Source organism: Rhinolophus sinicus, linkage group LG13, assembly GCF_036562045.2.
Source record: "Rhinolophus sinicus isolate RSC01 linkage group LG13, ASM3656204v1, whole genome shotgun sequence".
NCBI lineage: Eukaryota > Metazoa > Chordata > Mammalia > Chiroptera > Rhinolophidae > Rhinolophus > Rhinolophus sinicus.
The window spans coordinates 55667444-55693485 of record NC_133762.1 but is presented as its reverse complement, the minus strand read 5'-3'; the positions used below and the strand labels follow the sequence as shown (position 1 = coordinate 55693485).

Here is a 26042-nt window from a genome sequence, read left to right as displayed (position 1 = left end):
CTCTTCTATAGTTAGGTAATAAGTATTTCAAAAGACGATAACTCTGTTTATATAATCATTAATGTATTATAGATATGTCATACAAAGATATATATTACTATTGACATCATACAATGTCTAAAAATGATCGCTAACAGCTGTGCCACTAGTAGATTAAAATGAACTGAGAAACTCTGGCAGAATGTGGTTCTTCACATAACTGTGGGGGTATTGGCTTGGATATATGGACAACCATGCAACTATAAAGTCTAATATGCTGGGGCCTTTCTCCCACCTCCCAAAGGTAGATAAACCAGATATGGCAGTCACACTTGGTCTCAGTAATTTGGCCATTCTGAAACTGGATTCCCCTCCCACATACACTCCTTTCTTGACATCTCATGTCCAAGTAAAATGTCATCAACTACAAATTACCATGGTCATGCTCTCACTGTGGAATCAGTGGCCTGTGTGAGTCACTTGGGGAAGGCCTCTTACAAAAGGGTTGTTTGAAAAGAAGTGTAGATATATATATAGAGAAGAGTCAGACACGTATTTCTATAGACAAAATTGTTAAGCAGAAACACAGAAAGATTTGTTTAATAATAAAATGGCCTTTTGAGGTTTGGAGTTTTATTATTTCTTTTTAGAAAAAAGAAAATTTACAAGATGCAAAGGTCTCACACAATACATTATCATTGATGATTGTTCTCTTTACACCTTAACGTGGGCCCTGGTTTGGCCAGTGTTGGGAAGAACATGGACGCATGAATGCATTTAAGATCCATCATGGACACACAGGAATAAACCACAGTGTGAAAGGAGAACTCGATGACAAATGATGTTGGGCCAGCCTGTTCCAAAAGCAAGCCAAGACAATGTGGGAACAAACAATGCCTTCCTGTGGAGGAGGCACAGGCGTATGCCCTGCTGCCATGTGCAGGGGTGCCTTCCCCTGCATTGGCAGCACTCTCTTCCTCTATTAGACCACAGCAACAACATAAAATGGTAACGTTCCTTTGGTGTTTTTTTGCAGGACTCTTCAGGTTCTCAATTTCTTATTTCTATCTTCCTTTTCAAGATTCAGTTCCAAATTCTTAAAGCAGTGTGGGTGCTTAGCAATTTTCATGAATTTTTCAGGATCCAGTTGTGCCCAACGATAATGCACTAAAAAGAACAAAGACAAGACATACTACTCAGAAGGGTCCCAAAAAGTTGCTTCAAATCCTGTTAAAAATCTGACCAAGTATTACAAAATAGCTAAAGATACCACCCTTTTTCAAGTTCATACAATGACAATAGCATGACAATGTTTCACTTTACTGTGAAAAATCTGTCATGTTGTCAGTGTTAATTCAAATGCCTTTTCACCAAAGTTTCCAATTTTTCAGAAATTTTTTCTTAGAACTCAAATAGACACCAAGCCAAATATCTGGAAATTAAACAATGCACTTCTAAATGGCCTCTGCAGCAAAGAGACATTACAAGGCAAATTAGAAAACATTTTAAAGTGAATGAAAATAAAAATACAACGTAGAAAAACTGTAATATTCACCTTGTGCAGTGCTTACAGGGAAATCAGAGCATTAAATGCTTATATGAGAAAAGAAGAAAGTTGTCAAGTCAAGAATCTGAGTTTTCACCTTAAGGAACTAAAAGAATAAAAACAAAATAAACCCGAAGTAAACAGAAGTAGGGGAAAAATAAAGACAAGAACAGGAAAAAATGAAATTTCAAACAGAAAAACAGAACAGAAAATAAAAAGATCAATAAGATTGAGAAACTTACCAAGAAAAGAAGACACAAGGTATGAATATCAGGAATCAAAGAGGCAACGTAAGTACAGATTTTACAGATATTAAAAGGACAAAATAGATGTATCACAAACAACTTTATATATACCCATAAATTAGACAACATAGATAAAATGGACAAATTCCTTGAAAAAAGATACAAGGCCTCATTTCCAAATCCTGTTAACAATAATGGAGGCAGAGGGGTGGGGAGACTAAAGAAAGCATAGGGACAGGGAATAAACAAAATGTTTTTTCTTGGGATATTGTTGATACTGTTCAAAGAATGATAGGTTCTTTAGTATAAAATGTCTAAGTGTCTCGAGTTTCTCTCTGTAATTCTAAGGCTACTACAAAAACCAGCTGGTCTTGCCAAGATTTGTGAGGCAAGCATATGTCAACCAAGAGTTTAACTAAATCCCAAACTTAAAGCAGTTTCTATTCCCTCAGATATAAATTCTAATTGGAATTCCTGGTAGTTCCAGTCAAGACAGCAGAATAGGTAAACACTGTGCTCAAGTCCTCTCACGAAAATATCAAACTTACAACGAAATTACAGAACAACCATCATTGAGAATTGCTTGAAGAATAGCTGAACAAATGTCCTATAATCAAGGATATATAAGAGAAGCCATGTTGAGACTAGTAGTGGGGGGCAGAGACATGGAATGGGCTAGCCCCACACCCACATATGGCAGTTAAAAATTGGAAGGGATATCTCATTTGCGGAGGTACCCCCTAAGGAGTGAAGGGTCCCAAGCCCAAGGTTCCAGTGCCAGGAAGAGAAGTCCCATAACTTCTAGCTGTGAAAACTAGCAGTTTGTGGCTGAGTGAGACAGACAGTTGGAATCCCAGGAGTTCCTCCTAAAGGGCCTGAGCATGGACTCACTTGCGCATGGACTCACTTGCTCTGAGCTCCAGTGTTGGTGCAGGAGTTCAAAAAGTGCCAAGAACATAAGTGGAGAAACTGAATTATCTGGCTTCAGGACAAGAGCTGGAAGGGTAACTGGCAGGCACCATTGTTCAATGGTTGAGCCCTCCCCTCACAGAGCCAGCAGGTAGGCCCCGTTGTTCTGTTACTGAGCCCTTCCTACATGTGTGGGTGGGCACCAAATCTGAGTCTCCATCAACCTAGCAAACACTGTTTGCCCCTCCCTGGTGATTCCTCGAGACCTCATCCCACCAAAATTGTGTGCCTGCCCAAGCCTCTTTCAGCAGCTTTTCCAGACAAACAACCTATCTCAGCGTATGTTGCAGACTTTCCAAAACTCTCTTAAAGGTTCACAACCCTCCCCCTCCCAAAAAAGCAGCATGCCCCTCAGTGTGCCCCATACCTCTTGCTAAGTGGCCCCAAGCCTGGCACTATTGGCAGCCAGCCTCAGTTTGTAGCTTAACTTCTCCCAGGTACCTCCAAGCCTACCACAAGTAGCAACCATCTGCAGATCACTTTGTAGCTCCTACCAGGTAGCCCAGGGCTGGGTGCAGGCAGTGGCTAGCCTTGGCCTGCATCAGAGCTCCTTCCAAGAGGTCCCAGAACCAACACCAGGAGGCTGGCTTCAGATCATACCAGAGATACCACCCAACCCACTCCACAATCAACACACCCAAAGGGCAGACTCAACAGGCAGCAGAACCACACTGAAGAAGATCCTGCTCTGTGGAGTAAACCCCTGCACAACAGCTCCTCCACTGCAGTCATGGCCAGTCCTCACAGCCAGTCAGTCTGAGAGTCAATCCCTCCCACTGACATGCCAACAACAATCAAGGCTCAACTACAACAAGAGGGCACACACAACCCACGCAAGGGACATGCCTGGAACACCCAGCTTATGTGACCAGGGACACTGCATCACTGGGACCCATGGCACATCTGCAACATACAGCCTCTCTGCCAAAACTGGGAGATGTAGCAGATGTATGTACATAAGAAATAGAAACAAACACAGGGAAGTAGCCAAAATAAGGAGGCAAAGAAACAGGTCCCCGATGAAAGAACAGGATAAAACTCTAGAAAAAGAACTAAACAAAATGGAGACAAGTAATCTACCAGATGCAGAGTTCAAAACCCTGGTTATAAGGATGCACAATGAACTTAGGGGAAGAGTAGATAAACTCAGTGAGATTGTCACCCCAATAAATTTAATAAAATTAAATTAAAAAAAAAAAAGAATTTCAACAAAGAGGAAACATAAAAATGGAGATACAAAACATTAAAAAAACACACCTCAGAAATGAAGACTATAATAACTGAAATGAAAAATACCTTAGAGGGAATCAACAGATTAGATAAAGCAGAGGACTGAATCTGTGATTTGTAAGACAAGGTAGCGGAAAACACCCAATCAGAACAGCAAACAGAAAAAAGAATCCTAAAATATGAGGACAGTTTAAAGTAACTCTGGGACAACATCAAGCATATTTACATTTGCATCATAGGGGTACCAGGAGAAGAGAGAGAGCAAGGAACTGAAAACCTATTTGAAGATATAATGATGGTAAACTTCCCTAACTTGGTGAAGGAAAGAGACATGCAAGCCCAGAAAATGCAGAGTCCCAAACAAGATGAAACTAAACAGGCCAACAGCAAGACATGTTATAACTAAAATTTCAAGATGGTTGAGACAAAGAGAACCTTAAAAGGAGTAAGAGAGAAGCAGTGAGTTACTAACAAGGGAGCTCCAATAAGACTGTCCGCTGATTTTTCAACAGAAACTTTGCAGGCCAGAAGGGATTGGCAGGAAATATTCGAAGTGATGAAAAGCAAGCAAGGACCTACAACTAAGATTACTCTACCCAGCAAGTCTATCATTTAGAATCGAAGGAGAAATAGTTTCCCAGACAAGAAAAAGCTAAAGGAGTAGAACACCACCAAACCAGTATTACGAGAAATGTCGAAGGGACAAGAAGAAGGGGAAGGAGGAGGAAGAGAAAGAGGAGAGGAGGGGGAGGAGGGGAAAGAGAAGGAGGAAGAGAAGAAGAAAGATAAAAAAATATGAGTAATAAAATGGTAATAACTACATACCTATCAATAATTACTTTAAATGTAAATGGATTAAATGCTCTAACCAAAAGCTGAATGGATAAAGAAGATGTAGTACATATCTACCATGTTTCCCCAAAATAAGACCTAATCGGAAAATAAGCCCTAGCATGATTTTCAGGATGACATCCCCTAAACATAAGCCCTAATGTGTCTTTTGGAGCAAAAATTAATATAAGATCTGGCCTTATTTTGGGGGAAACACGGTATAAAGGACTATTAATTGGCCATAAAAAAGAAAAGAATGAAATCTTACTATTTACAATAACATGGATAAACCCAGAGGGTATTATACTAAGTGAAATAAGTCAGAGAAGGACAAATACCATATAATTTCACTTATATGTGAAATCTCAAAACAAAATAAACAAAACAGAAACAAATTCATAGATACAAAGAACAAACTGATGGTTGCCAGATGGGAGGGAGGTTGGAGGACTGGGTGAAAAGGGGGAAGGAATTAAGAAGTACAAATTGACAGTTACAAAAGTCATGGGGATGCAAAGTAAAGCATATGGGATATAGTCAATAATATTGTAATAACTATATATGGTGCCAGGTGGGTGCAAGACTTGTCAGGGGGATCACTTCATAAGTTATACAAGTGTCTAACCACTATGCTGTACCCCTGAAACTAATATAATATTGAATATCAACTGTAATCGTAAATTTTTTATTTTAATTTTTAAATAATAAAGAAAATACAATTAAAAAAAGAAAAACAACCCATTTGCTCCTATTAATACCTTTCTCCTTACCTGCAATACTAATATCTGAAATCCTGACCTTCGGGGAATTCCATCTTCTTGGTATACATAAAACCCTTTGATTTTGAACTCAAAATGAGCTTTGGGATCCTTCTTGAATATATTACTCTTTTACATTTACTCCAATTAAATATTCTACATGTTTTAATGCTTTGGAATAACAAATGTATGCTTCAAATGTTTGATGTTCAGGTAGAAAAGATAAGGTTTAATATAGAAGAATAAATGACCTAGAAAATGTTCATGATATTCTGTTAGATAATAAAAGCAAATATTATATATATAGTGTACCTCTTTGTAAAATTAGAAAAAGAGAACAGAATTATCTGGTTAGAGAAAATGTTATAAAAGTATTATGTTAATAATGATTATCTTAGAATAATGAGATGGCGGATAACTTTTATTTTCTTCTTTGAGCATTCTGGCATTTTTGAAATTTTCTATAATGAAAGACCATTAATTTTGTAATTAAAAAAAAGCTTTTATAAGAAATTTTATAAGAGAAAGACAATTTAGGAATTTAAATCCCTCCTAGAGAATCAGAACTGGAAGGGATTCTGAGAGGTTTCAGCAAGGGACTCTCAAATTTTTTAGGTAAACCACTCAGGCACAGGGGACGTTATAAAGCACTTAACCTGAAGGGTTTACAACTAAGCATGCTTCCAAAACTAACTGTGCTAGTACTGGGAGCCCTAACAGGCAGTCTTAATCATAACATCAAAATGAGCATTATGAGTGATTAGCTTCCAAACTGCATGCAAGAGCCTTTGGCCAGTAGTGGATACCGTTCCACCTGAAAGCCACTGCCACACCACGATACATGGATTGGTCATTAGATGCTCTTTACTTCCATTCTCACTTTTAATAAATGTTCCTTCCCATTTTCTTGTACATAAAACTATAGAAAAACTTAGCGACCAGGTTGCTGGTCATCAACTAGGTGTAGCTGGACATAATGAGGTTCACACAGCTGGAAGCATGAACTGGGAGGCAGGAGTGAGCGAGCTGCGAGGTCCATTTGCCAGATTAGAAGTGCTGAGCAGAAGTCATGTTCAAGCTGATATACACATGATTCTCTAGAACAGTGGACCAGTGACACTCAAAATTTAGAAATCCAGGAGGAGGGGTAATGTGCCTCCTCTGAGAGCTGTTGAGAGGATGACATCTATTCCCAAATGAATTTTTTTCTGATGTCTCTGTGAACCCGATGAGCTATTTAAAGGCCAGACAGGACCTGTAGGCTGGGGGCACCTGACAAGCTGTAGTAACGAGGGCCTGATAACTTAGCACTACCACTTCCTAGCCTTATGAAAGAAGCTGCTGGAGTGCTTCTCTTTTACTGCCTGCAAACGTCAGGAACAATGGGGAATAGTCCAGGACCAGGTAAGGAATCCCTCAACAGTCTGTTTAAATACTGTGTCTTTCAAAGATGCTAACTTCCAGCTGATCTGCTTCTGACTTCAGGCCATGAGATCAACCATAAGATGTAAGTGCTAGAGTTAGGATATACACACACCACAGACCTGCTCTCCAAATCTCTGTCAAAAGAACCAAGCTGTTATTTATTTCAGGTCATGGCCGGGGATCTAATCTGAGTTCATTTGCCTAGAAAAGGAAGGTTGTTCTATGAAAAACATGAAAGTGGCTGGGAAATCAATGTTATCAATGGAGGATTCAGTCGGACCTTCTAGCATTGTTAGAGATTCCAGTGAGCTCTCCACTGAATTGTCAAAATAGAGTCTCCCTTCCTTTGCTTGAGTGCTGATGGTCCCCACTTGGTGATGAGAACATGAGGACAGTAATTCAATTTTCTAATTAAGAAAGTAAAGTGTGGTGTGATGTGATAGTGTGGAAGGAACAAACTGACATCAATCAGGTTTTTTTTTTTTTTGGTTTCTGTTTTTTGGCTTAAATTTTACCCTATCTATTTCTCATGTATATTTGTATATATTTAACCATATCAGTCTTACAGAACTTATAGTGGTTCAGATGATGGTCTCAAAATCTTAATTCAGTTCCTCTACGTTAGTGCTGTACAACTGAACTTTCTGCAATTACAGAATTGTTCCATATCAGTGCTATTCAATATGGCAGTCACTAGCCATATGACTACTGAGCACTTGAAATGTGGCTACTGTGACAGGAATTTTCCATTTTGTTTAATTTTAATTAATTTGCATTTAAATATCCACATGCAGGTGGCACTACTGTATTAGACAGCACAGTCAAGGTTATCTGTAAGCTTAGCTCTACACTTCAGCAATACACAGAATTGCTAATTATGGCCAGCTTCTTGCCAATTTATTTTCTTTTTAATGTTTTTAAATTTTTGTTTATTTATTTATTAAGTCAAATTTATTGGTGTGACAACGGTTAGTAAATTACACAGGTTTAAAGCATACAGTTCTGTATTACATCATCTATATATAACATTGTGTGCTCATCACCCAGAGTCAGTTCTCCTTCCATCACTATATATTTGATCCCCTTTACCCTCATCTACCATACCCCTCCCCCTTCCCCTCTGGTAACCACTAAACTGTCGTCTGTGTCTATGAGTTTTTGCTTCTTTATTTGTTTGTCTTGTTCCTTTGTTGCTTTCAGTTTTATATCCCACATATCAGTGAAGTCATATGGTTCTCAACTTTTTCTGCCTGACTTATTTCACTTAGCAAAATAACCTCAAGATCCATCCATGCTGTCACAAATGGCAGTATTTCACCTTTTCTATGGTGAATTCCTGAGTAGTATTCCATTGTATACCACAAAAAGACAAACAATCCAATTAAAAAATGGATAGAGGACATGAACAGAAAATTCCCCTAAGAAGACATAGAAACGGCAAACAAATATATGAAAAAAAATGCTCAACTTCGCTAGCTATTAGGAAAATGCAAATTAAAACCACAATGAAATATCACCTCACACCTGTTAGAATGGCTATCATTAACAAGACAAATAATAACAAGTGTTGGAGAGGCTGTGGAGAAAAAGGAACCCTCATACACTGTTGGTGGGAATGCAGACTGGTGCAGCCACTATGGAAGGCAGTGTAGAGGTTCCTCAAAAAATTAAGAATAGAATTGCCATATAACCTAGCAATCCCTCTCCTGGATATCTACCCCAAAAATTTGAAAACATTTATCCATAAAGATATACGTACTCCGATGTTCATTGCAGCATTATTTATGGTGGCCAAGACATGGAAACAACCAGTGCCCAATTTATTTTCTTTAAAAAAAATTCATTTAAATTAAAAACAACAATAACAAGAACAGAAAACCAGTTCACCCATTCCTCCCACCCTCTGGTAACCACCATTCTGTTCTCTGTATCTATAAGCTTGGTTATTACTACTATTATTATTATTATATTCCACATATGAGAGAGATCATATGGTATTTATCTTTCTCTGACTTATTTCATATAGCATAATGCCCTCAAGGTTCATGCATGTTGTCACAAATGGCAAGATTTCATTCTTTTTTATGGCTGAATAATATTCCATCACACACACACACACACACACACACACACCACAATTACTTTATACATTCATCCATCAACGGACACTTAGGTGTTTTTTTTTTGCATATTTTACCTATTTTAAATAATGTTGTAATGAATTTGGGGGTGCATACACATATACGTTTTTGAGTCGTGTTTATTTATTTTTTATTTTTTTTAACAGATAGGAAGTACCATTTTTTATTAGTGGGTGTAAAGAGGGGGCAGTGCCAAGAGTCATGAGTGTTGGGCCCGCCATTTGTCCAGGGGGCAATGATTAGGGATGTATTTGACCCCACAGTCATCTGGGATGAGCTGCTTTTTAGCCACCATGTCTTCAAACTCATCCGCATTAAACTTAGTAAAGCCCCACTTCTTAGATATGTGGTTCTTCCGGTGGCCAGGACACTTGAACTTGGCCACCCGTAGAGCCTCAATCACACGCTCCTTGTTCTGCAGCTGGTACGGATGGACATGATGACTTGGCCACTGTGGACCCTGGCCACTGTGCCCTGGGGCTTTCCAAAGGCACCCCGCATACCTGTCTGGAGTCTGTCAACCCCAGTACAGGACAACATCTTGTTGATGCGGATCACGGGGAAGGGGTGGATGTGCACCCGGATGTGAAAGCCATCTTTGCCACAGCTTTTCACCATGTACTTGTTGGCACAATTACAGGCAGCCTCCAGAACTTCAGAAAAGAGCTGCTCATATTCATCTGACACCATGTGGCCACAGAGTGGGAACTCATCCACTTTTGCCTTCTTCCGCCCCCGGTCAAAGATGCAGATCTTGGCATCAGGGACACTTCGACAGAAGCGAGACTTTGGGTACAGCTTGTTCTTATAATAACGGTAACATTGGATGGGGCAGTGGTCCATGGTGACACCAGGATCTTCAGTGGCACACCGAAAGGGAAAGAGGGGTCGTGTTTATTTTTTAAGGCAACTGAAGCCTGGGCTTAAAGAATATCCAGTCCTACTGCTGGTAAAGTAACATAACGTGGCTTTAGTGAGGAAGCAGATCAACCTCATATATAGCAAAGGCCAGAACAACACTTAAGATTTGGGGGAGCATTTTCTCAATCCACTGAGATTTTGTTTCCTGGCAATTGTCATCAGTTTAGCTCAAATAAACTCTTATAAGTTAAATAAATAAATAAATAAATAAATAAATAAATAAATAAATAAAGGGGTGGCTGGTTAGCTCAGTTGGTTAGAGCTTGGTGCTGGTAGCACCAAGCTTGCCAGTTTGATCCCCACATGGGCCACTGTGAGCTGAGCCCTCCTCAAAAAAATTAATTAATTAAAAAAAAAAAAAAATTTGGGAACAGTAACCTCCTCCAGGTAAGGAGAGAGAGAATGGGGCAGAAAATAATAATTGAAGAACTATTGCTGAGATTTCCCAAATGTATTGAAAAACATACATTTACAGATTCCAGAAGCTCAGAAATCGCAAAGCAATCATCAGAATGAAACTTAGATATGACATAGATATTGAAATTATCAGAAAAGGAAAAATAACGATTAATATATTAAAAGCTCTAATGAGGAAGTAGACAATATATAAGAACAGATGGGTAACGTAAGCAGAGAGATTGAAACTCCAACAAAGAATCAGAAGAAAATTCTAGAAATAAAAATGCATTGTAACAGAAATGAAGAATTATTTGATGGATTTATCAATAGACTAAACAATCAGTACACTTGAAGATAGGTCAGTACAAACTTTCTAAACTGAAATGCAAAGAGAGAAAACAATCAGGGAGATAAAGGGAACAGACCATCCAAGACCTGTGGAGCAATTGCAAGCAAAGTTTAATATGTACGTACGAGCTGGAATACCAGAAGAAGAGAGAGAGAACAGAGAAGAGATATTTCAAGTAATAATGGCCAAGAACATCCCAAACTTAATAACAGAAGACACCAAATCACAGATCCTGGAAGCTCAGAGAATACCAGGCAGAAGCCATACCTAGACAAATCATATACAAGCTGCAAAAAAAAAAATAAAGAGAAAATCTTGAAAGAAGCCCAGGGTGGGGGATGGAGAGGAAGGCAGAGAGGGGTGCACAAGGGACAGCCATGAACCCAGGTTATCATACAAGGATGAGAATTAAAGAGGACTTCTCAGAAGAAAATATGCAAGCAAGAAGAGACTAGAATAAAATATTTAAAGTATTGAAAGAAAAAACCCACCAATCTAGAATTCTATACCACTGAAATTACCCTTCAAAACTAAGGGAGAAACAAAGACTTTCTTAGATCTGCACTGCAAGAAATGCTAAAAGAAGTTCTTCAGGCAGAAAGAGCACAATAGAGGTCAGAAACTTGGGTTCACATAATGAAAGGAAGAGTGCTAGAGAAGAAATTAAGGTAAAACAGGTCTTTTTCTTATTTTTAATCCATCTAAAAATATTTATAAAACAGTAATAGTAATAATGTATTGAGTTATATAGCAAATGGAAAGTGAAATGAATTGACAGTAGTGTCAACAGACAGGAGAGACGGCCTGGGAAACACTACTATATTATGAGGTACCTGTAATACATGTGAAGTGGTACAGTGTTATTTGAAGGAGGACTTAGCTTAAAATGTATACTGCAAACTCCAGGGCAATCACCAAAAAAGTTGTTTTAAGTTTAAAAAAAAAATCTCAGAGGCACAGCTAGTTTTATACCATGAAATACCAGCACAGGTACTGGGGAAGTAGTATGAATGTTGACACAGGGAAGCAAAGTAAAGCATCCTTTATTTTGAATGAAAAGAGATTCTACCTTCTACAGTGGGAAAAAACAGTGAAAACTGCTGGAATATCCTTTTAACAGAACACGCACACAACACAACTGTTCTAGCTCATTAAGAAGAAATATGCTCAGCCTGGACACGTCTTAGTATTCAGATAAAGGTCAAGTTGAAAAAGCAAACAGATGGCAGCTTCCAAAACATTTCCCTTGTTTGTTTTCAATTGTGTTGACATTTGAGGATAGAAATGTGGGGTGCTGGTCAGGAGCATGGTCCTCTCACACCCTAATGATAACAGTTAAGTAAATACTCAAATGAGGTGGTACTTGAATCTGCAGTCAAAAGCAGAAACCATATTCTTTTAGTGAGAAGTTGTCCTAATGCCTGTAGCTGTGGGCCAGAAAGGGGAAAAAACTGAGTTGCAGCCTCGTAGAAAACCTTGAATCCTCCCAGAGAGGTGGGGAAGCCTGAAGGAATGAGAGAGAGGGCAAACACAGAAGTTAATTTTAGCAGTCTCATGTCCCTTTGAGAAATAAGAACCAACGTTTGCAATGGGAGAGAAATCCTGACACCCTGGGAATGTCCTCTGACCATGAAGATTTTTTACTGATTTTTAAAGAAAAATATGCCAGGCAGTTTCTCATTCCATTTTGCCTTTTCTTTCTCTCTCATGCCTTGGAAACTCAAAGCTGTTCCCCTTTGAGCCTGTGAGGCTCCCTAGGGCTGTTTTTAAAGACAAGCAAATGAAAACAGCAGCTCCCCACAATGAGGTGGTGTGCGGCGAAGGGGGAGGACTGAAGTTTTTCTGTGGAGCAGAGCAAAAGCCAAGGTCACTTTCTGTCTGTCACTACTTAATTCAGCCCTTAGAGAAATCTGAATACTGGGTGGTGATTTTGTGGGTCTAGTGGAATGACAAATTTCATTAGAAGGGGCAACAAAAGCCCAGGGCAACAAAAACCCCAACTATATATATAACTGGAATGCTAGCTGTCCTTTAGTCTAGCCCCCTTTAGGGTCTGCAATCTGGGAACATGGCTAAAATCCCGGAAGTAGGGGTGCCGAAGCCCCTCCCTGGTCTGTGGATGTCTCGGAGGCAGCCATCATGAGGACTCTGAGGACCCCTCACTTACATCCAACCACACCTGGATGTCAGCACCAGCCACCAGGACTGTGCTGACCAATGGTTTGAATAATTGCACTGGATGCCTACCTTAAACTGTAAATAAATGAAAGGATTCCTCCTACAAGTAGTCAAAAACCCAGATGGTACTACATAAACGTATAAAAAAAGAAGTGATTTCTGCATTTTCATGGGCCCATCCAAACTTCCTCATATGCCTCCATCCTACTGAGTAGCAGAAGGGTAAATCTGGAACACACAGTCAAGCCGTGTCACCTTGGTGTCAAAACAGCTCCCTGAGTCCTCAGTGGCTGGTGTGGCTCAGCACCTGGGCCCTGGTGCACACAGTGACGGGCACTCGATCGCTGGGGGCCAGAGGCCCTCCCTGGCTGACTTGGCCTTACCTCAGCTCTCACTAGCACTACAGACCCCTCAAGTCTCACCCAGGAGGCCAGAAGGAGGTTATTTCTAAGACCTGCAGGGACCAACAGTACTGTTAAGAGCTGAGGCCATAACTTCTCTGCCCTCCTGGAGGAAGCTGTTTCTTTACAATCTCTAGGGCAGGCTCCTCACCCCTTCCACCAAGACCCATGATGGGCACAATGGATCCCCACACAGTTCTCTTCTGTGCACCCTCTCCACAGGGTAAGTGAGATCTTACATTAGCTCTTTCCACCTCCCAATGCTTAACCACGTCTGGCTGCACCTTCTGCTCAGCTGCAGCAGCTTTGTGGAGACCTGGAGCCCTCCTGCATAGCAGTCTCCTTCCCAAATTCCCACCAAGGACCAGAGCACAGGAGGCCCTCAGAGCTTCTAGCTTTCCCATCAACCTAACTCCCACCCCAGGGATTCTGGCCTGGAACAGGGAGAGAGAATGCCAAGTGTGGCCTCTGGCTTCCCCTTCATCTGACCCTCTTCTCTTTCCCAGTGACTCTTCTCACCTGAGGGCTTTCTTTTACCTTTCCTCTGGTCAGGCAGGGGCTTCTCCCTACATCATTCCTCTTTATTCATCCTCTCCCCACATTTTCCCTAGGGCCATAATGATGATATGGCTGCAGTGACCTTGATGTACAGGGAAAAGGAGAGAAAACTCATCTGTCTACTCTTTCCAAAACACTGTGTCCCTTGAGTTTGCTTCCCCTACCACTTTGTTCCCTCTCTTGCTAGTTCTTTTTGGGTGTTTGATAGGACAGTAGTATAATTTAGCACAAGTTTTATGCTACCCAATCTGCACGATCTTGAGAATAAATACAATTACAAATTTTTCAATTTTTCATCTATTTTAGAGAAGCAAAAAATAGATACCTACAAGTCTAAGAAAATTTGCCTCTTAAACTTGGGAGATACTAGAAAGAATAGTATCACCTACTTTCACCTCTTATCCTTCTTTCTTTGTGTTTGGTTTTCTTTTCACAAATGTGTCCTCTGGGAAGTTCTGTGACACACAGTTACTGTCACTTCTTCTATGTGTGGGGCCCTCAGGTGTTTTTCTTGCCCACAGAAATGGCAAAGTCACTACCAGGCCATCCAAGACCTGAGGAGCAACTGAAAACAAAGTTTAGTGCCCAGTGGCCACTAATGTCCATGGTACACCCTCTAATGGAATTATTCTGAGATCAAATTCTAATGTGAATGCAAAGTTGTTATATTTTGCACTGATTTTAAAAGTACAATTCAATATCCCTCAATAAATAAAACATATATTTTTAAAATATTAATCAGACATAGTTAAAGCAAAAATCAAGATAAATATATAAAATACATTAGCAAGTTGGTAAATACAATCAAAAAAGGATTCAACTAAAACTAGGTAGATACATACAAAAAAATGAAACGGACCACTTTCTTATACCATATACAAAAATAAACTAAAAATGGATTAAAGAATTAAATGTAAGACCTGAAAATATAAAATTCCTAGAAGAAAACATAGGCAGTAAACTCTTTGACATCAGTCTTAGCAATATTTTTTTGCACATGTCTCCTCAGGCAAAAGCAACAAAAGCTAAAAAAAACAGATGGGACTACGTCAAACTAAAAACTTTTGCACAGCAAAGGAAACTATCAACAAAACAAAAGGCAACCGACTGAATGGAAGACAATATTTGCAAATGATATATCCAATAAGGGATTAATATCCAAAATATAAGGAACTCATACAACTCAACATCAAAAAATAAACAATCTGATTTAAAAAATGGGCAGAGGACCTGAATAGACATTTCTCCAAAGATGACATACAGATGGCCAATAGGCATATGAAAAGATGCTCAACATCATTAATCATCAGGGAAATGCAAATCAAAACCACAATGGGATAACACCTCATACTTGTCAGGAATGGCTATTATAAAAATGTCAATTAATAACAAGTGTTGGTGAGGATGTGGAAGAAAGGGAACCTTGTGTTGGTGAGATTGTAAATTGGTACAGCCACTATTGAAAACAAAATGGAGGTTCCTCAAAAAATTAAAAAACAACATGACCCAGCAATTCCATTTCTGGGTATTTATCCAAAGATATAAGTAAAAAAGATATAAGCAACCCTATGTTTATTGCAGCATCATTTACAACAGCCAATATATGGAAGCAACCGAGGTATCCATCAATGGGTGAATGGATAAAGAAGAGGTGGTACATATATACAATGGATTATTACTCAGCCATAAACAAGAATGAAATCTTGCCATTTGCAACAACATGGATGGACTTAGAAGGTATTATGCTAAGTGAAGTAAGTAAGACACAGACAAATACTGTATGATTTCACTTACAGGTGGAATTTAAAAAACAAAACAAATGAACAAAAAAACAAAACAGAAACAGACTCACAGATACAGAGAACAAACTGATGGTTGCCAAAGGGGACAGGGTGGGGGAATGAGCCAAAAGGGTGAAAGGGAATAAGAGGTAGAAACTTCCAATTAAAATAAATAAGTCACAGGGATGTAATAATGTGCAGCATAGGAAATATAGTCAATAGTATTGTAATAATTTTGTATGACAGATGGTTACTAGACTTTTTGTGGTGATCACTTTGAAAGTTATATAAACGTCTAATCACTATGTTGTACACCTGAAACTAATATAATATTGTATGTCAACTATAATTTTAAAATAAATAAAATATAAACTATACAAAATCAAATATTTAAAAAATAAAGGAATCAGCTAGATGGCATTAGAATTTTTAAAGCCATTTTGAAAATACAAAGCTCCAAAGCACATTTGAATTTCTGTGTGTGTGTGTGTGTGTGTGTGTGTGTGTGTGCTTAGATTGGTAAGTTAAGTTTGGTTACCAGGAGATAAGTGTTTATATTTTTATTCCTTTTTTATTCAGTGAGTTCACCATGGGAGTCTGAACATTTAATTTTTTTCCACTTGTTGTGATGTCCCAGCTCACTAGGGAAGAGGCTATTAATATTAAAACTGAAGGGAAAAGACATGGTGCCGTGCCTGAGTGTGGCCAAGAGAGTAAATGCATGAAGGCTGGGCAGCTACCCTCAGCCCAAGGAGAAGAAATGGGAAGGGTCCAGGGATTTTTCTTCTGAATCAAGGAATTATCCACTATGAAAATGTGGCCTAATGAATGCTGCTCTCTGGCCATCACGTTAGCCTGTCTTTCATTCTTTGTTCAGGGAGGAAGGGTGATGGGATGTTCTCTCCAAAATGCTCCTCAGGGGGCAGGGTAAGCCTGAGAAGCAGCTCCACAGAAACATGAGGAGAGCCCCCTCCCGCCCAGCCCACTAGGACTATCAGTGAATTGACAATGTATCCTTTCTGAGCTCTCTGTTCTGTCCCTTGGTCTGTTTATGTTTGCGAGCTGATTTCATTGCACCCAATTATCACTAAGGACACTACAATATATCTCAGTATCTAGTGGTGTGTGTCCTAAAAGGCATTTCATAGATAGATTTCTAACACACCCACCCCCTTTCATAAGGGAAAGAGAAGGCAAAAAACCACCTTATGAATGTTCTTCTCTCCTGCAACTGGGCATCTCCAGGACAAACCTACATGCTGACTTCGTTTGAACCAGTCTATAAGCTGAAGGCTCCAAAATGTATACCCAGGCCTTGATCCTCTCTTTATTTCTGCAACTGCTTTCAAAGTGGCCTATCTGCTTCCAGCCTCACTCCTCAAGGCTGCTTAGAGTGATCTTTTTAAACTTTGTATCTGATTATGTCACTTGTCCACTTAAAATCTTTCAGAGGCTTCCCATCACTCCAGCATGAAATCCAAATTTCTTAGAGTTGCACACCAGACCCTAATGGCCCAGAACTCTCCTACTTCTCTAACTTCAGACAAGCTCTCCAGACAAACTCTTACTTGTCCCCAATACTTCAGCCATTCTTCACTATCTCAGTTCCCAAACTCATCTGTCCTTGTCCCTGTCTCCAAATTTGCATCTGCTCTTCTCTTGGCTTAGGCAGCTCCCTACCCTCACCCCTCATCTCCCCATTTCTACATGTTCTTCGAGGTCCAGTTTCAGAGTCCGCCCCTCCATGGAGCTTCCCGGACGTCCCTCTTTACCCCACCCCATGTCCCATCACCACCACAATGCACCATACTGCAGCATAATTATTTCTACGCTGCTCCCTGAACTTGTGAATTCTGGAAAGAGGCTCCTGATAATGCGCTCACTGGGGAAATGAACTTGAGCAATGGACCATAAGATGGTTGGATCAAGTATTAGAGGCCTCTGATCTTCAAGCAGGGAGGTGGAGTTAATGCTACAGTGAAGCTAGATGAATTCCTGGGTGTGGAAGTAATGAGAATAAATCCCTGTTTCAGGACGTTAACTCGCAATGCCCTGGGGGATGAAGTGAAGGATGCTGGAACATGAGGCAGGAAATTACGACAGGAAGCTGCTGCAGATAATGATGGTCTCCACTGGAGCTGCCCCACTGGAGAGCAAGAATGGAGAGGATGGACCAAAGGCAAGAGCTTGTCGGAAGCTCCTGGTCTGGATGCTGGATCTGCGAACACTCTAGAAATGTTAATAGTAGCAGCAGTTGTCAACTGACATAGGCAACTGAGGACCACCTAGGTGAACACCCCAGGGCATGAGTACCTGACCCTCCCACATCTCAACTTTTGTCTCCATCCTAGAAGTCAGTGCATTAAAGAAGCTATGGATAAATGTCTGTAAAATGAATTTGGTCTCAAAAGCCATTCTGTTCTCTATTCATTGCTGTTTGCCCAAAATGTGTGAAGACGGAGCAATGCAGGGAGGGGACTCTCCTACCTGAGTTCCATCCCTGAAGTCTACGGTTCCCGTTCAGAAGACACGTCGCCCTCAGCCCCACTGCTGGCACTGCGGTCTTCTTTTCGAGGAGTGTTTCTTTCTTTGCTGGATTCAGAAGGCCCTTTGGCTCTGGTCTTTTCTTTCCTCTGCTGCTGTTTTTCAAGCTTTGACAGCTGATTATAAAAAGTAAAATAGATTATTTTGCAAGAGTAAGCATGTACCTGTATATCTAAAACACCAATTACTTCACAAGCAGCAACCATTGAAAAAGTTTTTGTCTGATAACCTGGTGACCACAATGGGTCAGATGTATTATACCAAATTATACATAAAATGTTTATCAGTAAGGCACCTGAATCATTAACACAGATCAGTCATATGTATAATCTCTCTCAGACATCCCCCCCATAACTCAACTTGTCATGCAGTATTTGGAAACAGTCAACTAACAGTCTTCTTTGACAGGCTGAGATGAGCCCTATAAGTGAAAAGGCTTTTAGTCTGTTCTTTTTTTCTTTGTTGTCTCTATAGCTTTTTCTTATCAAGTTGTCATCCCACTTACTGTTTTTTAAAGAGTGATCAAAACACTCCACTATTTGCTAAAGATAACAATGAGGCTGTGAATAAAATACAAGCACATTTAGACATTGTCTGTTCTCAGTTTGTTCTTTGAGACTGAGAGTGACTCACTCATCCACAACCAAAACCCCAAGTGCTCCTAGCAGGCAATGTGGTGGCTACACAGGGATGCTGGCCACGGGAGCCCTCTCAGAGTCCTCAGACCAACTAGGGACATGTCTCTGATGTCCAACCCCAAAGGAACCTGGGTCCACTTCTCCCCTGGATATCTCCCCAATTTGTTCAAAGAAATCACAGACTAGATGGTTGAAAGAAACTTAGATCATTTGACTCTTTGAGCAATAGCATGGCCACTCCAAAAAGGCCAACTAAGAAACATGCAGAGAAGACTGGCCAAGCTTCGACATATGGGATTTTCTTGGACCAAAAAAAGCCATCTGTAACAAAGCCCAAGAGACAGCAATACCCAGTTTCATCCGCGTCCCAGACCAAGACTGCAAACATTCTCTGGTTTACATGGAAAGAGGGAAACTTAATGAATTGAAGGGTTGGCCTCTTCCTGCTGGTCCCTGTGCCATATCCAAAGAAAAGTCACTATAACCAACATGCCAGATCATCTATTACAGACAGACTTTGAGCTAAACCTTTAGATAGATCAACAATCAGCAGCTCTCAGTTTGGTCCAGAAAACCAAATTTATTGATGATTGACTTATCTTTCCTATCCCCATTTACCTGAAAAGCTGCAGTAAACAACTAGGTTGGTTAACATGCTAATTAGATTTTCCGAATGAAGACATCACTTCACCTTTAACCCACCAACTCTCCTCCCAGATAACTCCCCTGGATAGATTCAGTCTCACATGCACAGGAAAAGCTGATAAGAATGTGCACTGTAGTGTTGTTTGTGTCAGCAAACAACTACAAACAACCCAAAGGTTCCCTGACAGGAGAACAGATAAATACAATATGGTATAGTCACATAAAACGATAATGTGAAGCCGATCTACACATATCAAAATGGTAAGTCTTTAAAATCGTATTTTGCAAACCAAGCTAAGCTTCAGAAAGCTAAAGCAGGATCCCATTTACACAAAACAATACTAAATATTCTAATAGGCTCGTGCAGATATAGTATGCAGCAGGATAATACAAACCAACTGCAGTACACTAGTTAACTTTGGCGGGAAAGAGAAGAGAATGGGATCATACTGGACTGAATATATATGGGCTTCCACGGTAACCATCAATTTTTACTTCCGTAAAAACACCACCAGATCTAGAACAGGGCTGCTGACCAGTGCTACTATGTGAAGTGTTTGCTACTGGCATTTGGACCATTGATGATAAGATGCTCATGCAGGATGTAAAACGACACACAGCTTCTTTTGTCAACAAAGTCTTTCTGTGAAAAGTATCAGCCACTGAATTGTGTGCTTAGTGGCGCAGCTGATTTCATTCAGGTGCAAGCTCTTTGTCTTGCCATAGCCTGGTAACAAACAGTTTGTGTATGGCCACTTTGAATAGGAATAACCGGAGCAAAGCTGACAAAAGGTCAGCCTTTTTAAAATCTGAGTAATAGCTATACAGAACTATTCGCTATATTTTTCTCTGTACTATTATTTTTCCATGGATGATTATTTTTCTCTGTACTATTCTACCACAGATTAGGGAGGAATTTCTTGCATCTAAGATGACAGCCTTCCTTCCATGTTTCCCTTTTGGTGTTAAAATACTCTTTCTTTCATGAAACAATTAGGATAGCAAATGAGGTCCTTTTGTCTTGCTTCTTTTTGCAAAATGATCTTAGATTACATAATGTAAATGTACTTAACATTGTTGAACTGTACACTTAAAATGCTTATTAGGATGGTAAATTTTATGTTATGTGCATTTTACCACAATTAAAAAAATTTTTTTGAGATAATTATATTAGTTTCAGGTGTACAACATATGATTAGGTATTTATATATACAGTTGACCTTTGAACAATGCAGGGGTTAGGGGTGCTGATACTGCTTCCCCATCCCACCCCCGCCATGCAGTCGAAAATGTGCACATAACTTTCGGTTCTCCCAAAACATAACTACTAACAGCCTATTATTGATTGTAAGCCTTACCAATAACATAAACAGTCAATTAACAATATTTTGTATGTATATGTATTATATACTGTGTTCTTATAAAAAAGTAAGCTAGAGAAAAGAAAATGTTTATAAGTGGACCTGTGCAGTTCAAACATGGGTTGTTCAAGGGTCAACTGTATTGCAAAATGATCACCACAATAAATCTAGTTAATACCCATCACACACACAAAAAAACTTTAATGATCTCGGAAAATATGATGTTAGAAATTCATGCTGGACCCCCCAATTTCTTTCTTACTTTTTATATTCCTAGTTCATGAAATTCAAACATCTGGAAATCAATGTTCTGCAGTGAACTGTGATACACTGCCTTCTGCTGCCAGCAGTTTACATTTACATCAGTGTCTGTATATGTGTTTATACACACGTGTATTACATATATGTGTATCTACAGACAGAGTTTACAAATACATATCCATATATAAAATCATGAACATGTTCAAAGTAGGCACTGAGAAAGCATGATTTTTATTTTAAAAAGAGACTCTTTCTGGTTCGTTTCCCCCTTTTTAGAGGTAAATATAGAAAATGTGAATATCACCAGTGACATAACCAAACCAAGCCTCCCCTCACTGCTAAAGTTCAATCTCATGCAAAGGCCAGTTTGTGATCCAACCTGTCAGTCACTTTCCATTCTTTAAAGCTGTTGAGAAGCCAGATCTTGGGAGGGTGATGGGGAACAATTCTGAATTAAAGCAGGCTTCCCAGGGGCTCTCCGGTCCTCACAACACCCCTCTGATTCCGCACTGATTCAGAGATGCCATCAAGAGTACAAAACTGTGGAAACATCAATTTGACCTCCCATCTCACCATGGACCATGCTTGTAAATCATGTGTGATAATTATTTAAGCAACAGGCATAACCCAGTTTCTGTAAACAACGTAATGCTGATTCTCTTCCATTATTTATCTTAAAACAATCCCAACCACATATGGCTCCATGCCTCAAAGTAAAGTTCTCTGTGAGAACATTGTGAACTAACCTTATAAATCTAAGCCTTTTCTCAGAAAACTTGGAATCCAATGCAGCCAAAATGTGGAATTTACATCTCAAGGCAAGACTTTTATTTTATTTTTATTTTTTTAAGAAACAAATGAGAAAGAAAAAGAGGAAGAAAAGAAATTGGTACTGTGTGTGGACCGATGTAGACTGTCAGCAGCTTTCAAATTAGCAGGGAGATGCTTGTCAAGGAGAAACAGAGATCACTACGGGCCCTGTGAACACATTATCTACAAATACTAAAATGGAGTACTTTTGGTTTTTGGTTTGTTTGCTCGTTTTTAATTAACTGATGAGAGTGTGCACGTTGCAAAGGAGACACTGTCCAAACCACACTGGCTCTAGTGTCTTAGAGAAAAATCCAACCTTCCAAAGCAGCTCTGGGCACACAGACACCACCAGGTGCCAGGTTACTGTCCTACAGCTACCTGTACCTCTTCTGGTGGATTTCAGAAAAGGGGGGGCCAAAGCAGGAAAGACTAAAACCTCCCCAACTCATGATTAAATCCACTGAGAAAATAATTTCTTTTTAATTAAGATGTCCATGCTCTAATTGCACAAGGTAAGAATGAACTATTTAAACATGGGTATTACAATGTTCTACACAGAGCTGGCAAACTTAAATTGAAGAACCAGGCCAGCAACAAAATGAGCAAAGTAACTAAGTATAAGACAATAAGGCATGGTGGAGACTGTGGCCACACTGGAGAGGACAGGCTGCACCTAAAGGCATTCACATTTTCTTTTTAAACATGTATCTGGGCAAATGTAATGTCAATGGAATAGATATGGGCTACCTGTTAGGGACCCCCATGTTATACCTCCACCTGTGTGATCCTGTTTGCTCATAACAACTCAGTAACAGTTATATTATCATCAACGTCCCATGGAGAAGCCACTGTCAGCTGCCTACACCACAGATAGTCATCTTCCTAGCTCCTTCCTCCCTCCCCTGCTGGCACCAGCAGCCTGCTACTTCAGAAATGGCAATGTCTGACTTGCTATCACACAGGCACATGAGAGAAATCACAGCCAACGGGACCTGAGGGAGCTGCAGGGAGCCTCAGAGAAAGGCATCCCTACCTAATAGATACAGATGCAAGGAGACCCAGGGGAGAAAACGGACTTTGGAATGGTGGCAGCTCTCAGAACGAGGAGGGGATGTCCAGACGTACACAGAGACTTCTGGAGATCCCAGCAGGGCTGAGTGGGAGGAATTAGCTGTCCTGTACAGGAGGTCATCAAGCTCCTTACTGTTTTAAGCCACACTCAGGTAAGTCTGTAGCACTTGTAGCTGAAAGCAAAATACCTCATGTCTACTGAAATAAATGAGAAAATGGATGGTCGGTGGGTTATGGGACTTGTTTGTTTTTCAGCATGTGAATAGCTGAGATGGGACCAAACTCCAGGCCTCTAGACACAAAACTCCATTTTCTTTCCAGGGAGCTACATGCCCTGTTAATCTAGGAACTTCATTTAACAGCTATTTCTGAGCACCAGCTGTAAGTCATGCCCTATTCGAGATGCCAGGGACACGGAAGAGGATCAAGCAGAGCCCATGGCTTTCTGGGGATGACTGTCCACCAGATGAATGATTGGCAGTCCCCACTTACGATGAGCCAGGCCCTGTTCGTAGTACTTGGCAAGTATGAAGGGTACTACTATAATACCCATTTTAAAATGGAGAAAGCCGGGATGCTGGCAACGCCCCCACCCCCATTCTACCTGCAGCATACAGCAGGCCAAGCTGTCATCTTTCTCTCACGTCTTGATTGGTAGAAAATATGTAGGAAGGGACTTCAAGGCCATCTCCATTTACCAAATTAAAGAAAAACTGGTCCTAATATGAGTCCAGCTCCTTGGTGGTTTAGCAACGAGCTGCTACAGGACCTCAGTTTACCTGTATGTTTTTGCCCTGATGGCTGAATAAGTAAGAAGGGGCAAATACAACAATTACTGAACTTTAATCAGCTGGGAACAAGGCTGGATAAGGAAGCAGAGTGGGGAAGCCCCAAAAGCAACAAGGGCATAGAGTTAGCTCTAATGTCCCTGGCACTTTTCCTCAGGAAAAGGCCCTGTGGCCTGTCAACGGCAGTGGAAGATCATACCAGAGTGAGGAAGATGAGTTTGGCCCCAGGCCCACCCACTGATATGGGGCAGGCATGGAGCAGGGCATAGCCCAGCTGCTAGCATCAGGAGAAAGTGCAGCCCAGAAGACAGGACCGGGACCTCAGGGACCAGCCAGAGCAGGGGGCAGCCAAAGAAAGGAGTGAACATCAGAGCATCACAGCAAGGAACAAGGATGGCCAGAGAGCCTCAAGTGGGGGGCAAGCCCCCAAATTCAGGGAAGTCAGGAAGGAGATGTTTGAGGCGGGGGTGGCAATGGAAGCCGAGGCTGAGGGTGGGGTGGGAGTCAAGGTCCTGATGGAGGGCTAAGAAGGCATGCAAATTCCAGAGACCAGCATCATCCTCTGTGTATTCACTCTTCACTGCCAGAAACATTTAGGGGGGGAGCATAAGGTAGTGTAGGCCATCTGAGCAGAAACAAAAAAGTTAAGGGCTGCTCAATGAGGCTGAAGAGCAAGAGGCCCAGGTGAGGGGAGGGACAACCCAGGAATAGCTGAGAAAGAGCGAGGGGTGAATTATGGTTAGGGTGCACCACTGGAAGTAACTGAAGTGTCCCTGTCTGGGAGTGGCAGGTAAGTCAATGCACTGCTGGTGGGAACCATCATCAAAGACTTGGGGGACAGACCAGACGTGGCAAAGCACAGCAGGCTGGGCACTGCCAGTGTGTGGGAGCCCTGGGAACAAATTTTTCCCAGTTCCCCATTAATTAAGACAATTAAGAAGGGTGACCAGGTGATGGCCTTGGAAGGAAGAGAAGCTCAAACTTCTGCTTATGTCAGCTGTGTGACTAAATAGCTCATCACCAGCATGTGAGAGTAGGAAACAGCACTGGACCCACACAGCAGTGCACACTGAGTCAGCCCTATAGGTCAGTCCCTTCTCCCAAGATAGGAACAGCAGGAAAAGGAAAAACAGAGACTCTTGGCAGGCCGTTGAATCCCACCTGCCTGTATCTGCTTTTCTGTAAATGATAATGTGGCTCCCTGCCCAGAATGACTGCCCAGGACACTGAGGGCAGAGTGCAGCATTTGCACACGCTTTGAGACGTGTGAAGCATCAAATAAACAGGGAATCGTTCTTACCTGCCCTGTTCTTTCACACATAAAATAGCACTTCTGAAGCATCTTTAAAGACTGACCCCTTCACACTATGGAATGATCCAGTGTGACGAGGACATAAAACACAAAATGAGCAACTTCAGGCTTCCGTGGACACTAATGAGCTGCAAGGAACACCTTGAGGAATAAATCTGAGAGTTCAGTGCTCCGTGTACAGTCAGACTTGGCCTCCCAAAGATGCCACTCGCTCCAGGGGAAGCTCAGACAAGGTTTGCTGCCTGGCAACTGACAACACCTACCTAGGCTGGAAGGGCTTACACAGAGCTGGCAGAGATGATCTGTGTCTGCTGTTGCCATCACCCCTGCCTGTTTCTCTCAAAAACATACAACCTGTTAAGTGCCAGATGCAGCTTCGAAGGGGTTCTAGAAAACTGATTTCTTTGCCAGTCATTTCAGAACAAAACAGGTACCCGGGACTCCGATGGGAGGACTACTCTTAGCATGAGACGGTGTATGACACTTGCTTCCAACATGACTTGGAGGACTGACGGTGAGAAATTACAGCTTCTTGTAGATGTCCTCATATGTCTCATGAAATCCATCGCAGATCTTACTCTTTCTCTTTTTTGAGCCTACTGTTGACAAGAAAGAAAAGAAAGAAAAGAAAAGAAAAAAGAAAGGAAAAGAGAAGAAAAGAAAAAAAAGAGCAGCTTCCTTTCCTTCCTTAAGGGGCCCATGGACATAACCTGAAATGTTAAGTTCAGCTCTTTAAAGTTTGCCTGCACACTCAGGAAATAAATGACCCCTCAGATTCCGACAATTTGTCACTTTAAGCATTCCAAGAAGTCAAAGGCAGATATTATTATTATTAGTATTATCATCCCCAGATTGCTATTGAGCACTGTGGAGGTGAGATCAGTTGAGAGACAGCGTG

The 26042-nt window shown here is 40.8% G+C and overlaps 2 protein-coding genes across 4 annotated transcripts in view; both read right to left on the bottom strand.

Annotated features, from left to right (window-relative positions):
• Nucleotides 1-563: 563 nt before the first annotated feature.
• DTD1 (D-aminoacyl-tRNA deacylase 1) overlaps nucleotides 564-26042 on the bottom strand; it is a 218485-nt gene continuing 193006 nt past the window's right edge. The window contains exons 5-7 of one of the 3 annotated variants that reach the window (XM_074317641.1): nucleotides 25579-25740; nucleotides 18199-18371; nucleotides 564-1146 (exon numbers count right to left, since the gene is read on the bottom strand). In XM_074317641.1, coding sequence (XP_074173742.1) covers nucleotides 18219-18371; nucleotides 25579-25740 — 315 coding nt within the window. In that variant the 3' untranslated portion in view covers nucleotides 564-1146; nucleotides 18199-18218. Of the gene's footprint in view, nucleotides 1147-11818; nucleotides 12298-18198; nucleotides 18372-25578; nucleotides 25741-26042 lie in introns of those variants that run through there. The other 2 variants (XM_074317642.1, XM_019710738.2) reach the window with 2 other exon arrangements.
• LOC109434054 (large ribosomal subunit protein uL16) lies at nucleotides 9041-10393 on the bottom strand. Its single transcript, XM_019710736.2, is given in 2 exon segments — nucleotides 9041-9547; nucleotides 9550-10393. Coding segments are annotated over 2 exon segments (642 nt in total). The 5' UTR covers nucleotides 9968-10393; the 3' UTR covers nucleotides 9041-9323.